At 36.9% G+C, this 17,869-nt stretch overlaps 1 protein-coding gene across 4 annotated transcripts in view; it reads right to left on the minus strand.

Moving 5' to 3' along the window:
• FRY (FRY microtubule binding protein) overlaps positions 1-17,869 on the minus strand; it is a 198,494-nt gene that overhangs the window by 76,492 nt on the left and 104,133 nt on the right. For all 4 annotated transcript variants that reach the window (XM_074815878.1, XM_074815877.1, XM_074815876.1 and 1 more), the window contains 12 exons: positions 14,915-15,170; positions 13,623-13,805; positions 12,655-12,741; positions 10,685-10,944; positions 10,171-10,360; positions 9,284-9,408; positions 9,042-9,099; positions 5,661-5,752; positions 5,293-5,465; positions 3,182-3,342; positions 2,244-2,354; positions 108-262 (listed from right to left, as the gene is read on the minus strand). In XM_074815878.1, the coding sequence (XP_074671979.1) occupies positions 108-262; positions 2,244-2,354; positions 3,182-3,342; positions 5,293-5,465; positions 5,661-5,752; positions 9,042-9,099; positions 9,284-9,408; positions 10,171-10,360; positions 10,685-10,944; positions 12,655-12,741; positions 13,623-13,805; positions 14,915-15,170 (1,851 nt within the window). The remainder of the gene's footprint in view (positions 1-107; positions 263-2,243; positions 2,355-3,181; positions 3,343-5,292; positions 5,466-5,660; positions 5,753-9,041; positions 9,100-9,283; positions 9,409-10,170; positions 10,361-10,684; positions 10,945-12,654; positions 12,742-13,622; positions 13,806-14,914; positions 15,171-17,869) is intronic.

Genomic DNA, 17,869 nt, shown 5'->3' on the forward strand with positions numbered 1-17,869 from the left:
TGTTTGAGAGGATATAATGTAAGAGTGTGACTAAAAATCCTTTACAACACAAGCTGAACCTCCAGTTTTTTACATTTGAAAGTGTAGATTAATAGATTAATTAATACCTGCTTCCACACACAGTTGCAATGGCTTTGAAACATCCAGAGGCAAGCTGGTATGATCCAGTATAACATCGATCTATAGCCCAGTTGAAGAGATTGATTTGATCAGGATTTAGTTCTAGCAACAGGACTACAACTTCACAGCCAAGCTGATGAACCTGAGCATGCAAATACATGTCAAAACATGATTGGTGAGATCAGGTATGTTCATTCTCTACAATTCGTAGAGTGACATAGGCAAAACAAGGGGAAAACGGAGTATTCAAAGTAAGCAAGAAGAAATCAGAAAATTTATCGTAAATTTATTTTAGGGATAGCAGAGTTGAAATATGACTCAGTTTTCAATACTCCTCACTTGAAAGAAAATTGTATGTTCAAAGACTACATAAATGAAAAAAATTTGCAAAGGAGGTTTCCAAAATTAACCATGGAAAAAAGCAGAATCTTTGGAAAATCTAAGATACTTGATAGGTGTTCTTGGACAAGTTCCATTTGTATTGGTTAACTGATTTGTTAAAAGTTTATTTCCTGCTTCATTTCATAAAGAGTTTCATAAAGTGACACACTTTCATGTTTATCCTTCTTCTAACACAGAAGCAAGGCACACAAATACCTTTTGCAAGCCTGGGGGTATGAAAACTTGTATGTTTAATTCAACTACATCAAGCAATCTAACAACTTTCCCTACAGACTTTGTATCACTTAATCCTGGTACCACCACTGCTACAAACACATCACAACTAAAGCTTGGACTGTGCCTTTGTGGTCCTTCAGTAGAGGATAGTACTGCAATACCAAACACTAATGCCTATTAATATTCTGTCACCAAGTGTAGGTAACTACTTGCAAAGACTGCAAATGATATTTAATGTCAATGGACCAGGTATGATCCTTTTCATCTAAATATGAACTAGTTGTATAGGCAATGCAGTTTAGGTACAGTCCTTCAATACAATGATTAATGATGGATTATAGTGATTAATTTATGGGAAGCAAATTTCACCTATCATATCCAGATTTTGCATTTCAAGTAAAAAAAAGGTAATTTTTGTCCCCAGTTACTTTATGAGTGGTATATACTGATGACCAATTAGACATGGTGTTATAACATTTGTTGATGATAATGAAAAAATGTCAGGAGGAAAAATGTATCTTTTCCTTCTTCTTGTTCTGTGTTTCTTTCCCACATTCGTAAGAATTTCAATTATACATATCACTTACACATAATTTTATAGCTCCATCCATACCAACTTTCCAAAAGACTTTCTCTGTATTTATCCCTTCTTTCTTCTATTTTGTCCAACTTTTTTTCTCCCTAATCAATTACCATTTCTACAGCATGTATCGTCTAGCTGCTCCACAACCTTTAAGTTTTGCTGTCCGCATTTTTTTAGCAATCACAGTCACCTGTGCTGGTATGAGACTTTTAGGGAGAACAGCAGGTCAAAGTTCAAGATACTACAAAGTGAATTATTCTCTCTCTCCACTTGATGTAAATCACCAGTCTACTCCTCCTCAATCAAAGAGATAGCTAGGAATATGACTGGGTAGTTACAAAGTCAAAACCCATCTTCACAGAAATGGAAAAGAAAATTGCAAGAACAATCTATTACATGTTCTTTAAAATGAAAAAAAAAAAATCTTTACTTCGTCTCCTGAACCATTTATCCTCTTGACTTCTTTGGAAGATCTACCCACTCACTTTCACTCAGATTTGTTTCACCAGCACCTATATTACCAAGCAGGAAGGGATCTTACATTCTTATTCCACAGAAACTTGAAGCAGGTGGGTGGAAGTACTCCAAATAGAAATACAAATATTTTTGAGATCATGCCATTTTTAACCTTTCTTTATCAGCAGATGAGAAGCCTAAATTTCTGTTGCAAGCAACACTGAGCCATAAGGTATTTTTTTTAGCTTATTATTCACCTACGTTATATTTTCAGGAACGGTAATTCTTTTACTGTTTAAATGCTTTAAAATTAATTACACTTTTGTATTAGAACTTTGCATAAAGCTGTTGTTTCCTGCTCAAAATAGAACGCATACAGTCACAGTTCTTACAGTCACAAACTCTTTACTCACTCAGTACAGAGATTGAAATTAGTCATCGATGTTGCATTTTGGTGAGTACTTACACGTAGATCTTGACAAGCCAGAATGTTATCAAGCCATTTGTAAAGATATCCGTCAGGGGAAAGACCAACATTATCAAATACAGGTCCACAGCAGAGCACAGCTGACATGGCCTAAAACCACAAGGAATTTTATTACACAAGAGTAACATGAATGAACCTTTCAGAATTATTTGAGCCCAGATCTAGGCTAACAGGACTGCCACTTGTTTTTCTTTTTGATGGACCTATGGTGAGAACGGCAACAGCTGAAATTTAAGAATTATGTTGCTATAGATGTTACTGGATTCAAGATAATGCTTAGTTTAAGCACTTTGTAATGAATACTATAGCCCAGTTTCCCTATTCTTCAAGATACATTTTGTCATTTTACCCAGTGTTCACAAATAAAGCTACAAAACCAATTAAAATACACAGATGTTTCAATGGTATCTTTCTGCAAAAATTAAAAGTCTTTTACACCAATTGATGCAGATTATATAAGTATATAAGCTATTATTTTCCCAGCTCACTTATGTGGGGGAGTTGCAACTGGTTTTGCTGCAAAAGCATTTTATTATTATTAAGCGTGTCTCCAGGCAAGCGTGGGAGTCAATCCTGAGATGCGCATGTGATACTAAATTGGTACTATATTTAATTTCAGAGCCTAAGATCCTCTCACTGAATCTGATACCCTGTTAATGAACAGCTAAGTAAAATTTTAAAATGCATTCCAGTTTTGAAAGTAATTAGCCCTGAAAAGTGTCTATAAAGAAAAAAATGTGTAAGTTCAGCAGGTCATACTGCTATATAATATGATACCACCGTACATATACATTTAAGTATACAATTCTGCATCAAATATGCCAATTCAAATTTCTGTGAAACAAAAGGAAATAAACCCCACAATTATTTTGACTGGAAAATTGCTATTACCGATTTTGACAGTGAAACTTTAATACCTTTAATGCACAGTACTGGTATCTTGTAATCTGATGATTTCTATCACTGTAACGGTCCAGCGGTGTGAACATAATACTGAAAGGTCCTGCCCACTGGCTGAATAAGATGAACAGGTGATGCCTCAAGCTCTGCTGAGGGAAGAGAAATCTCCTGTGGTGAACTAAGTGAACAGAAATAGAAATAGTTGTGATTTGTTAATGTTAAATACACATTCACGTGGCAGAGATGATGACATGAATTTCAAATTTCTACAATAAGGGAGTTTTTCATAACTATTCAATATACACTTACTCCAAAGTATCTAAGCTCCTTTTAAAAATCTAATGAAGTGAGTAAGATGCATCTTTCTAAGAACCTTCAGTTCTGAATGAATGCATAGTTGTACAAACATATACATCTGACTTTAGAAACAGCATGCAAGAAACTAATTATAGAATCAGGCTTTTCACTGCCTCTTGCATTCCTTTAGTGACAAATATTTACTTGTTTTTTCCAATCCTTTGAATGCAAGCCCAAACTATACATATGTCTTATTCTAATAGAGTAATAAGTAGGGACAAGAAATAAAAGCAGCTTGGTGCCTGTTTGTTTATGACAAAGATGTATATTTTCTGAACAGCTCAATTACCTGAGCAAATGAAAAAATCTATGAATTTTTAACCATGTGGAGAAAAAAAAGAGAAATCTTCTAAACAATAATTTTAATTCCCCTAAGCAAAACATGATGGCAGAGGCAGTACTACATTTACCAAAGAGACTGGCAAACTGCTACTGGCAAATTATTTTTCACCTAGAAACTGTGCTGGAAGCCAGAAACGTCTAACTAGACAATACTAATGCAAATTAATATGAACAGTAGCTAAAGATGATAGATGTTGACACAATAAACATTTGTTTGCTAGGAGCTAAATGTCATGGCTCTGTTAGTTATTGATATATTTTAAAGCTGTCTTGTTAGCAGAAAATACATCTCTGAATTATTGAAATGCATCAGTTATTGTATTCTCTCAAAACATATAACATGGGTGTTTCATGGTGGAAAGTTAATACAACATGCAGTCTTGGTCACGTGCCTTGTAGAATATGAGAATGATTGCAAAGAGCAAATTTTAAAATACTCATGGCAAAGTAACTACTAGAGACATTCTGTATTGTTAATGATCATAATTTAGAAGAGGACTAAAGGAAAGACATTCAGTATTTCATTTATCAGCAGCTAAGAACTTGACACCACTCACTTCAAAGGGATTTTTTTACTGTCTTAAATGAGAGTAGCAGGGATGCCAGTTCTTCCTTACTTTGTTCAACTATTGTATGATTGTTATGTATCTTATAGCTGAAAGCAAATATACAACTTTGACAAAATTTGCACACTGCAAACTTACATGAAAGTATATGTACATTATTTACTCCCTTACTTTACTCTTTTGAATTCCTTTGTATTTGTTGCTACCAGTGCCACTATGTCCTGTCATAAATGATCTGGAGACAGCAGATTTACATAGACTGAGTAAACTCCAGACCGTATCCTCAAGTAATTACACAAAAGCCTTTAAAGCAGACTTTTAAAAAATTTTTTGCTAATGGAATCACATTGCATTTCTGAAGTGATCTTGCAATATAAAAAAAGCATGAAATCAGTTGGAGAAATCTTTGCTATACAACTGGAGTCAGGTAACATGGGATACAGTCTTAACACCTCAGGCAAGTTTTTCACTGCATTTAATATTGTACATTTTCTGCAACCACCTACGTTCTTCAAGGCCTGAGTTTATGAAAAGTCTGGCAATAAAGTCAAAGGGACGAAAATAAGGCCTTATGTCAAAGAAATCTGGAAGACCCCAGAGATTACAGACAATTTATTTGCTGGGCTTTTAAAGAGGTGATTCTTATATATAAATATTACAAGCTTCATCAAGGTTTACTGTTTTATATTTGACTCTTAATAGACTTTTGAACACATTTTTGTCCATGTTCCCCTTTACATTCATTATATGACAATTCACAAGAAGTGAAAAAAGCACAGAAAAAAAAAGAAATAGGAAATTACTTTTTCAATCCATATATTAAATGACATTTCATTGTACACTGAGATAATTTAGAACCATACCTGGAACACACTGAATCAAGTTGGCAATCATTGCACTGAAATGTGCTCTCATATCCTTAAGGATTTCGACTTCTTTATCATTTTCAGCCTCCAGAAGCATGCGAGTCAGATCAACATACTCTAAGAACAAGGCTCCAAGGGCTAACGTATCTCTTTCTAAGGCTCCATTCGTACTAGCGTAAAGGAAAGTTGTACATTAATATAGAGTAACACTATAGTTATACTACATCTTTCTGAAGAAATGCATAAAAATCTTTCCATATCTGATAGATTACACAATTCTTCGAAGAACATACTGACATAAAATCAGTGTTGTAAACACTGACAATTATTTCACTTAAAGATCAGTATTTCTGATATAGTCCTACCTGTCACTTATAACACCAGCATCAGCAAGTAGTTCAAATATTCGCAGTAACTGCAGTCTTAGTAGATCTCGGCGTTCTCGACGTTTCTTGTTCTTGGAATTTAAAAAAACCAACCATTTTTTATATGCATAGGTGCATACATCAAAAACTATTCAAAAATGTCAGTAGTGAGATTTAAGAACTCCACTTAAAACATTTTCTTCATAAAGGAACTTGATTCTTTTTGGATATTTCATCATAACTGTGCTTATGCACCAACACAGAACTAAATATGATCAAATTTTTGTCTTTTTTGAACAAACTGTTAACAGCTACCTTAGTCTTCACTGAAAATGTGGAAATGAAATAATGAAATACTGGGTAAAAATTAATTAATATTCAAGGTTCCTGTGCCATAAAACATGCTATCTTTAATAGCAAGGATATTCATGTTAGCTTAACACCATCTAGTTTGGGTGCTGGAAGCATTGTAAAGTGCAGAACAGATATCCAGACCCCAGGAAAACATTTTAGTGATTAGCCATTCTTGAACTTGGCAATGCTGCAGCTCCATGATCACCCATAATGAAATTAGCTTCTAGCAGACACCGCTCTAGTACACTCTTGGATGTGTTGACTGCAGTGGTTGTACACACAGTTAACATACTCCTCCCACAGAACAGGACTGCACTGTGAACTGGTTCATTGTATCTCATTATTTTCTAGAAAGCTGTCCTTTCTGTCTTCTATCTTGCCTTGAAAGATGTGAATGCAACAAGGCCTGTTCTTTGCTGAAGGGCTAAATTGACTTGTTTCTTTGTATCCTGCATCTCCACTAAGCAAAAAACATGAGAAGGTCAAAAAGCTGCTATTGCAGTCAAATGAATTTTCTGCCAGAACAAGAAAAGCTCTGAGAAAGCTCAGATTTTCCTCTTCAGAATGTAAGAACGGCAATACTGAGTCAGATCAAAGGCTTATCTCACCTAGTACTCTGGCTCTGCCAATGGTAGGTAGCAGATGTTTGGCAAAAGGAAGTGATACTTTCCCTGGTATTCTGACCCAGGACTGGCAGTCTGCAGCATCCTAGCCAAAGATTTTATTCAAATCATTATGCCATTTGATTTGTCCCATTCAGAGCCCTGTTTTTCTCCCTTTTCACCTTAAAGCTTCCAAGAAGCACATGTAGAGAAAAAAGCAGTTTTACTGTAACACAGCTGCCTCTTTCAACAGTGTCAGGCAATCTGGCAAGCTCTGTGCCAGTGCCCACATGGTGGATCTTGTGTAATGTCCATTTTGGTTTACCCCTGCAGTTCTTGGCTGTGTTGGTAATTCTCTTTCTAGTCATAGCATATGTCAGTTCCAGGATGTTATTTCTGATGTGTTGGATACCTGTCTGCTGACATGGGGGCCCTGCCATGTTCTCTACAGCCGCACAACTCATACAGTCACTCCTGGGTTTACTGGTGGTGCTGCTTGCAGGAAGGTGGCTCAGTTCTTCGTATCAGGAGCAATACAGGAATTAACATTGCAGTCTCTTGTTCTCATATTCCCCTACCGACATTTCCATGTGCTACATTTGCTCTCACAAGCATACTGTAAACCTCTGCATTCTTGTGATTCCTTTCCTGAGGGTAGACTGGATATATACGTCTCCAGAAAAGGCCTTTCAAGTCTAAGTTGTCTTCAGTGGTGCACAGGCAGAAATTCAGAGCAAGTGGCTGCACTAACCTGTATTAATCCACTTCTGCCCAGTATCAAAACAAGTGACCTTCAAATCAATGACTTCATAGAGATGGAAGGCACACAAGTGAATTGAGGTGTGAAGCAACACAGAGTGGAAATGGTAGTGAATGTTTGCCAGACACAGAATTACTAAGAATTGTCCACATAAAACTTAATGTGAATGAAGTGTCCGCCAAGTGAATTAATTTTTGTTTATTTCCATATTGACCATAGCTGAGAGCCTCTGTCCACCTATTAATGATTTAACGTCTTCCTGACCACCATTCTGCACCAAAGACTATGACTTGTCAGATAGGAACAGCACACCAGGTCACTGTGATGATACCCCACTGAAACAGCTGTGGAGGACAGAGTAGTGAACACACTGTTTGAAATTGCTTGGGAACTTGGTAAACAAGGCTGGGTAGAGGACAGTATTAATGCAACAACATTGCTTTCTTTATGCAGCCGTGCAGACTTCTCAGCAGAGCTGCATGGAGACAATGGCTGTGTCTACACTGGTAAACAGAGACGGGGCTGTTTGTGGCCCTAAAGGCAAGTAGTACAGGCTGCCTCATATTCACATTGCTCCAGAAGACCTGAAGAAGGCTGGCTATGTCCATGTTGCCTAGTGGGACTCATGCAATGCTTCTCTGGCCCAAGGCATGACCACTGCCTGCTTTCTTATCACAAACTGCCTGCTCTAACCTGAGGGCTGTGCTTTAGCCAGAGCAGTGGTTTTGCAACTTGTTCTGTAGGCTGCTGCACACAAGGAGGTAGAGGATGAGGAGAAGCACAGCAGAGCAAAAGCAGCTGGGGTAGTTTGGAAGACTGTGTCTGGTGGCTTGGTGCCTCCTGGGGCTTGTTCCTAGGCCCCTCCAGAGCCATCCCAGATTTCTGTCCTGAAGCCAGTTGGAATGGTCCAGAACTGAGCCAGGGAGGGAAAACTGAGCAGAACGGCAATTCAGGTCCAGTACTGAAGCCCTCCCTACGGCCTTCCCATTTAGCTGCATAGACACATCCTGTGACTAAACTGCTTACTGAAGCTATAGAGTCTATCACCAGAGGTTTTTAAGAACAGTTCAGACAACATCTGTCAGGAATGACACAAGACTATTTTTCATCCTCCCTTGGACAGATCAGATGATCTGTGAGATCCTTTCTAGCACTACTTTTATTATAACAACAGAGAGTACTATAATGAAGGTGAAAACACTGATGGATTTGTCAGTTAACCTGTTGTATTTAGAATGAAAAAATGTAGTCAATTGAAGTTGAAATAGATGACCCTCCCTACCCTGAAAACAAAAAGGGCCTCTGAACACTGCTACAAAATATGCTTGTAGCCCAGCTGTGTTACAAGGTATTTTTGACACTTCCAGAAAGTGGATTTCTAATACATCCGAGTCCCATAGGGGAGAGCTCCATATTTGACTGGAAATTTTTTCTCAGAATGGATTCTTATATTGCACATTTTGCATCAATGATAGAATTTAAATTAAACCAAGTTTTAATGGAATTATGTTCTTATACACATTTATTAAAATTCTTGTTGCACACAGAGCTTAACTTGTTACTCAGTACAAAAGAATATCTTCGTATTTCAAAGAGACAGAATTATTACTTTTAAATTCATTTTGCAGTTTAAACAAACTAGTACATTTAATTTCTGCAACTAACCTCTGGTCTTCTTTCTAGGGCTTCTTTCATCAGTGGGTGAAGTTCTTCTACTAATTCCCTAAAGTAAAAGAAAATCTTTGTGAACAACATCTAGTCTCCTCTGAAAAGCATCAGTATTTTATTCAATACATAAAATCAAATGTCTAAAGTGCAAATCAGATTTTAGTATACTTAAATTACAACAAAAATAATGCATATGGATTAGAGGCAAATAATTGAGAATATGGTAAGTGGGGAAGTACCTGAAAACAAGGGAATTTGTTCTTCCAAATCCTAATACAAGTGACTCTGTTATTTCTATGCTTTCAAGTCTCATCAAAGGCACTAGCTGCTTTAGTAAGACTCCAACAGATGGAGTTCCAATAGCCTAAAATATATTAAGAAATTATTGACATTTGTCAGGATTATCAATATTAAGTAAATACAATGTTTTTTTAACAAAAACCCCATTGTCCAAGAATCAATATGTTTTTTTAAAATGTGCTGAAATGATTTTACTATTATGGATATCAATACAGCAGTCTAACTACATGTCTGCTACACCACAATCATCTCAATAAGGCCTAACAAGCAACCACATCTGGGAAATCTCTTTGCTTTCATTCAGATTATTGTAATTTACTTGATTTGTTGTTTCATTAAAATATTCCAGTAATTCCATTTGTGGAGCTACTGCTCCTCTCAGGTTGCTACTACATGAAACTGTATTTCATAAAATATTCCTTCATGTCTGACAGGTATACAATGTTTATTCAGAAATCTGTCTTATTGCTTAATAATGTTATAAATTTACAAATTGGAGTGCTCTACAACGAAAGAAAGAGGATGACATACTTAAAGTTAACTTCAGCACATATGTCCAGAACTTCTGTATTTTGAATATACATCACTCAGAATGTGAAAAAAGTGATATTTTGAAAAAAGCCATAGCTTTTGCCAAATATTTATGGACACATCATCTTAATACAGATTATACAGATGTTTTAATTGCCAAATATCTGCCTTAAGCAGTTTGCATGTACCAAAATATTCCCCTAGCTGAAATACTTTCATCGGGATATGATTTTGCATGCAGATGCAGTTTAAAATTCTCCTAAATGAATAATTTGTTTGAAATAGGATGCATCACCTTATTATCATAGTTCACTGTTCCATCAGGAGTGGTAGCCATGATCTCTGGTGTTGAAGCACGCAAGTGTCCTGGGCTCATAATACTGGGCTTTGCTACTCCAAAACAGAGAATAAGATAGTTTCTCCACAAAGTAACATAGTTGTCTCCACTGCTTGCTGTACTTGTTTTCTTTGCATTAACAGGAATACTAGAATTTAAAAATAAATTAAAATTATTAAAATAATTTCCCAGTCTTAATTACACAGCATCTCAAAATATTTCAGAAGAGAATAAAACACATTACGTATCCACCAGCCGCAATTCAACAGGACAGGCTACATGGGAAAAATCAATGAAGGTAGAAAACAAGAGTTTTCCAACTTAAAAGTTGCAATTATGAAGCTCAGAACTGAATGTCTGGGTAGCACCTTACAGGACTTACGGACTGATACTGAAACATGAGACTAAAAAAAGCTTGTATTAAAATCACACAACCCATAAAAATGAAAGTTAAATGAAGATTGGCCCTTACTTTGGATCCACAAGAGGCATTATCAGCTGTAGCCTCGTGAAAGCGTATGGCCAAGCATAGCTGAGAGCTGTAGGACAATGTTTTGGTAAATTCTCCTGCCTAAGAAAACTGAAGAGGCAGAGAACCCATGGGTCTTTAACAGACTGTGCAAATATCCACACGTGGGAAGGACTTTTCACATCATAATGGCTATTTACTAGGACAGCATTCCACTCCACCAGCCACTGCAAATCCACGCTGTGTGTTAATGGGATTGTTGTCTATGGAGAGAAAATATAAAAAATCACAGTGACAGTCATTTATTCCCTGCCATGTTCCCCCTCAGTACTTGTCTGTATTTTCAAGCTCCATGGCCAACTTCTGTTGGATTTTTTCGGCCAACGCTTTTATGCTTCCCATCACATTGCCCTTTCACTCAGGAGGAACTTTTTACAAATGCTGATAAGAGCTACCTCATTATTTCCCCTCTGGTTCTTCCTTAAAGCTCCTACTTACTGTGACAGGCACAGTAAATCGTCATTAAACTCTAAAATAACTAACGGTTATGCTGACTAATATAATCTCATTGTTATTTTCTCTTCTCCTTGCTGCCTGCACCCATCCACTGTCTCTTGTATGACGTTGCAGTCTGTAATAGGTATAGACTGTCCTTATGTTCATTGTCTGAACGGCCAGACAGAGCCTTAGACCATGATTAAGACTCGTGCATGCTATGGCAATATGATAAATACCAATTCTATTCATAAATATTCTTCAGAATTCATCAGGGCATTTGAGTATGTGTGTAGGGAATTAAGAGGCTGAAGCAGACGCTTAAGCAGTTTTAATCCACTTTAAATCCTGCTAACTTCAGTGGCAAGTATGGTTCTCATATCAACAAACCATTTCTCTACTGTAATTTAAATTTTGTCTTAAGAAAACAACTTTGCGAAATGAAAACTTAAAACACATGTATTTGGGCATTCTTATTATTCACTTATCAGACCTCAAATAGAGTGTAAACAGTTGCCTGCATCCTGCATCCACTGTTACAAAAGTAATCACTAAATTACCACACCCTGCTGTAGTTGTCCAAAACCAGGTACACAGGCTTTGCTATATCATTAATGCAACCCAAACCCAGGTGCTGTTATTTCAGCCAAATTTTCTAATTCCTGGGTTGCAGAGTCAGAATGTCTCTTGCTTGCTCATTTTCTAATCCCTCAACTTTCCTGTTCTGAGTTGCACAGTGGCCTGACTTCATCACCAGTTTGATGTCTTCTTCCTACCCCAGGAACAGGCACTCATGTGGCAAGGTCTGATTGTTGCTTTAAACTTAATCAGGTTGAAGAGTGCCCCAAACTGATAGTTTCTGCTCTCTGGACAAGGGCACTAATCTCTAAAATAGTATGCAAAACAAGTTGCACTATATATCAGTTCTGCTGATACTTTTTCATTCAAAATGCTTACTGCATCTCTGCTTCCTCTGGTGGCATGTTAGGTACATTAAACCCATGGGAGACTGAAAGCAGGGATTCACCTCAGCTGTGAATCACTCTAGAATTTAGGCTTAGGTTTTCAGGCAGGGCCACTTCTGAGCACACAAGGAAGCTAAAGCTTATTCTCTTCTGGAACAGAAAATAGAAGTGAGTGACTTCCAAGCATCCCGAGCATTAGGTGGTGCTGGAAATAAGACTTTCTTAATGGTTCTTTAGGATGCAGGTCACAGGTCCAGAATCTAGGTAGCTTTGATTATTTTTATTTTTTTTTCTCTATAGGTAGTATCTTCTGTACCCGCAGTGTGATTTTTTTCATGGAACAGATTGTCTGGGGCACTGTGGAGCCTTGGAGCTCTTGGGTAGATGGCTGGAGCCTTAAAGCTGTATGATTTCTTTGATTTCTAGCAGCTTTATTTTTAGTATTTCATGTCTGATATTTGTTATGCCCATGCACTATGTAAACTTTAGCAGCAACAGTAAAGTAGTACTTACTGAATCCGAAACAGCCACATGAATAAAGCTTTCAAGAATAGAAGAACTCAACTGATCCATGACATCAATCATAGGCCTGTCATCATCCTGCATAACACAGAGAACACAAGTTAAGTGCTCTCCTGACAAAATTATTTTCCTTCTTGTTTTTCTGGTACATGAAACAGAACCACCTTAAAATTATGACATGAATATAAAATGGCTAAAAAAATTCATTGGTAATGATAGGTGCATTTTATCTTTTTCATATTAATCGCAGAACCAACTCCAGGCTGTGGTTTGAAATGAAGTTAATTTGTGGTTATAGCTCACTGCTCACTGAACAAAAGCACATATCAGAAAATCCCAAATGACTTTGGATAGCTCGTATCAAAAGACTGAAAAATTAGCTTACTGTTTATTAAAGCATTCCTTTGCCATGAACACACATATTTGTGTTCTCAGGCATTTAGATAGCTCACTGAGCTGTGACCGCCAACACACAACATGACTCTCCATATCCATAAAAAAGACTTAGAGGTCTTTACTATACAAGGAAAATGTATGTGAATAATCTTAGATGTGTCCTATGCTGTGTTTTTTTATGAAATGGTATGCTACAGGAATGAGTTTAATTTCCAATACAAATTTATAATCCTGACAATACAAAAATGATCCACGCAGTAAAAAGAGATTTTAAAGTATCTTTCACATTCACATCATGCCAAGAGAAAATATTAAGTTGCTGTACATGTTTCCCTTCAAATTCTTGTACAGGGCACACGTTATTAATGTTGCATCGTTGACTACACAGAAAGGTTTGCAGTGCTAAGGCAAAAAGAAATGGTAAACTCAGACCAAATGTTTTTTATAAACAAAGTTCATACCTGCTACACCACAGCAATTATGTTAAAAGCAACTGTAATAGCAGTTTTGAGCTCTATCTTTGGAAAATTTTAATTCAAAGTTCCAGAAAAGGAAAATCATACCTCTGCCTGGCCAAGGGCCAGGAATAAAGCACGGATCTCTCTGAGAATTAAAACAGCTAGTTTACGTGTCGCAACCTGGAAACTACACAACAGAACCAGTGCAAATCCTTCGACTGCATGTAGCACATTAGAATAGGGACTTCTTTCAGACTGTATCCTGTGGCTGGATCCATTTGGTATCAACTGTAGAACAGTGCAAGGGGGGAAAAATGGAATGATGCTGTTTGAAAACCAGGTGTCCAAGAATCATTCTATTTAAGCAGGACACATAAAGAAACAAAATGCAGAGGCCATGTAAATGCTGAAGTAGGAGACTGAGAACATTCCCTCAAACAACCAAGTTCTGTTGCTTTAAGTTATATTGTTCCACAAAACCAATATATGAGCAGAGTCCTTTGGCCAAACCCCTCCCTCTAATTTGTAATTCAGCTACCTGCTTTGTTCCACCCTCCACTAAAAAAAAGAATGGGTACGTCAGACTATGAAAACTTCACACTTTTTCTACTCTAGATAGCACGTCCTCAGATCCTTCTTTGATCCTATAACAGGCAACACCTTAGGTAGGTGGTCTCTAGAACCTGACTACACCAGTAAAGAGTAACAATATTTACTGAAATGTATGTGAGGATTTCTTTTCTACATTTTCTGTAATACTATTATTACCTATTAATTAATTGTCCTCTATGATAAAAAGCAGACATCATGTTAGCCCAAAAGAAAACTTTTCCAATGTGATTGAGTTAGGAGATAAGAAACCTGAAAATCATCTCTCATAATGAAAATATCTGTGGGACAGTGCAGATGGGAGGAGCAGGAGCAAAGTTGTTCAGTTCCCAGGAATGTTTGTAACACATGGAGACAGCAGGCTGTAGAAACAATTGGGTTCTTTGATGTTTTTGAATCAACGAGATGAAATGGCTACAGGAAAGGAAGATCCACTTCACTCTTCTCAGCATTCCCAGAAGCATTATCAATCAGTTTCAGTCCTGGGAAAATGTCCTTCTGCCACATGTACATACACTTATTTCACTTTATGTGCTTTTGCTGATGTGCATATTTCAGTTTGACATGCATTCTCTTATGTTGCTCAACAATAATAACATCTGCTGTATTACATAAGGACATAGCTGTCCTCAAAAGCCACCTGAACTAATTACCTTAAAAAAATCTTACGCAGTGAATTCTTCTCAGGTGACTAAATACAAAATACATAAACCACAGCAATTCCAATGAACATAATTTCTGCCTTCAATTAGTATAAATGTTAGGACACAGATCTCTTGATTTCATACCTCTGCAGATCTGGTTTTTGCCTGTTCAGAAGCTTTTCCTGGAGTGTGTATTACAAGTTTCCATTGTGTAAGCAACTGCAGCAGCAACTTCAGTGAAGTATCAAGAAGGGTATGATGCATATCGTTCACCTCACGTAGCAGAAAATTAGTAAAACCAAAGAGTACATCCTCCCGCCAGTCCACAAAGTCAACAAGTAGACCCTGAAGAGAATTCTGTGCAATGTGTCGAAGTTCATCATCCATATGGATAGACAGCCTGTAAGTAAAAGTAAATGTCAGGTAATGAAAATCTAAGGAGTGTTTATTGCGGTAAGGAGCATATGTTTCTCAGTAACTTAACGCTGATGGAAAATTCCCAATGATAATGTAAATTTCAATGACACTACCATGGTTTCATTATTACTGACCACAATTAACCTCCTTAACCTGTTTTTATACTGTAATTCTTGCTACAGCAGTGCCTGAACATATTCATGGATCCAAAAGAAGTCTTTGTTCCACTCCTAGAAGACAGTATCTTTAAAGTACATTATTTGGCAACTTTGCTGTCTCCCTGAACTAAGAATACTTCTGATTTACTCACTTAGAAAATAACTTCTATTTATTTATGGTAACAAAAAGCTTACAGGTTAATACATAATTTATGTAGTTATTTGCTTACTTTCAATATGAAAGAATCACAACACCTCAGCTGCCTAACAGTTAAAACAAATCTTCAGCCAAGAAGAAAATCACAATTATTGAAAGCAAATCTTCAAAAGAAATACAAAGAAGCATTTGAGCTAAAAAACTGCTTTATGTTTTAAACAACTTAGAATAGGGAAACGGGAAAAAACAGTGTCAGGACTTCCCATAGTTTTAAAAACACACTGGACACCCTCAAAGTCTTTCTCAAAGATGGTGCAATTATTTTAGATCCCATTTTCAAATTTTATTTCATTTTGTATTTGCATCAAGTTGAAGTTCTTTTCAACACAAAAATAATTTATACTTTCTTTTGACACAAAAATTATCAAACCACTTCTGTGTTGGTAGCTTGGCAGAGTAAATTCAGACCAGTGTGTTCTGCAATTTTTGGTTCATTGCCTTTATGATGTACTTTAATTACCCATGAGACTGTAATTTTCTGTAGTGTGTTAGAACTCACTTTCAAAGTATTTTATCTACATTTAATCTATATAGTTGAAAATGAGGACGCATTATAAAGAAATGGACAGAAAGCTAGGAGAAGAAAAACCAAAACAGCCAAATGGAGTGGAACCAAATTCCATTCAGTTGGAAGTGTATGATGAGATGTGACTCATAACAAATTTGGTTCATTATATCTGCCTAATTGGAAGGCAGGGGACATTTCATTTAAGTCAAAGGAAAGCCACTGACATGAAACATCACCCCTGGTGAATATGACTCCAAAAATAACTGTTATGCTTCAATAACCACGTGTCTTTCTATATAAATTTGGAAACACAGTATTTTGTTGTGCTAAGAAAGGACCATTTTTGTCTCCTCTTTGGAATGCCAAAACCAGAAAAACAAGCAAAACCCCCGAGACTATGATTAAGTCATCCATGAAATGACTTCCACAATGACATGAAGAAGTAACGGAAAAGAGGATACAAAAGACACGTCTCTATGCCCAAGTTACTGCACAACGGCATTATCAAATGAGATGAAATTCAAATTGAGCATAAAAATGCATCTATGTATTACCACGATATGATAGGCAGCTTGAGGAAGCAAGTAAATGCTAGTTTGTTTGTTTGCACATTGATTCATTTAAGACCTACTTGGGAATTTGTAATGAATGGTTTCAGTGGGCAGTGAAAGGGCAAAAGGTACAGTATATACTTGATATCTGCTTTACGGCTTATAATTTGAATACAGCTGTCCTGGAAGAAAGTCTAGCTGCTGAGTTACAGACTCCTTCTGGAAACCGCTGAAAGACACATCTGTTGTGAGGATGAAAAATTCAAGCCAAACTGTGAATAAAAGAACCCACTAACCAAAAGATGTTATTTTATCTTTACTAAAAGAAAACAGCTTTCCATTCCAACAACACAGCCCCACACAAATCCCTGGCAGAACAGCTTCTCAGGTTCTTTTCAAAACCAGGGAGGAACTGAAACCTCACCTCTTCGAAGTTTATTACCCTTGTATTGATTTTAGTCTCTGACCCAGAAAAGACACAACATTGTAATGCAGTGTTCTCTAGAACAGCAAAGACTTACCTCCTGGGACTACTTTTTCATAATTGGGAGAAGTAGTCAATCTGGACCCAAATAAACATGGGATAGTACAGAAAATGTAGAAGCAGCTCTGGTGCTGGAGTAGTCTGGAGACTTATATTAAGGCCAGGTATTAATTCCTTGAACAGTTTATTACTTCTGTCTCTGAAGCTGTATGTTTGTAGACTGTTTTCAGTCCACGCTGTCCCAGACTAAATAGACCTAATTCTTTCAACCCACTGATCTTTCTGTCCCTTGTTCTCTGGTCAGTCTCTTCTGCAACTACAATGACCCAGTTTGGACACCATTCTCAAAAGCAGGCATTCCTGATACTGATTTGATCAGAAGAACTTTTTAAAAAATCTATTAGACTTATTCCTATTTATACATGTGAATAAGGTTTGCCTTTTCATAGGAAGATCACTCTTTTTGTGTGTGTTCACTTTGTGATCCTGCTCTGCAATACTGAGACCCTACCCAGTTATTTCAACACTACATTATACATCTCCTGAACCATGAACTGTCTGTTAACTGCTTTCCAACCTATTATGCATCCACTTACTTTTACCTAAATTGTATTTCCCTTGCTTATACTGGAGAATCTTTTTAAAATGGTATCAAAGTCTCAGAGATGCTGTAGCATGAGTACATGTAGGAGATGTGAAGAGTTTCCCAAAGGTCCCCTTGTTGGGCAAAGGCTGAGGATGCTGTCCTCAGCTCCTCTTGATGT

Source organism: Strix aluco, chromosome 2 (genome assembly GCF_031877795.1).
Source record: "Strix aluco isolate bStrAlu1 chromosome 2, bStrAlu1.hap1, whole genome shotgun sequence".
NCBI classification, from domain to species: domain Eukaryota; kingdom Metazoa; phylum Chordata; class Aves; order Strigiformes; family Strigidae; genus Strix; species Strix aluco.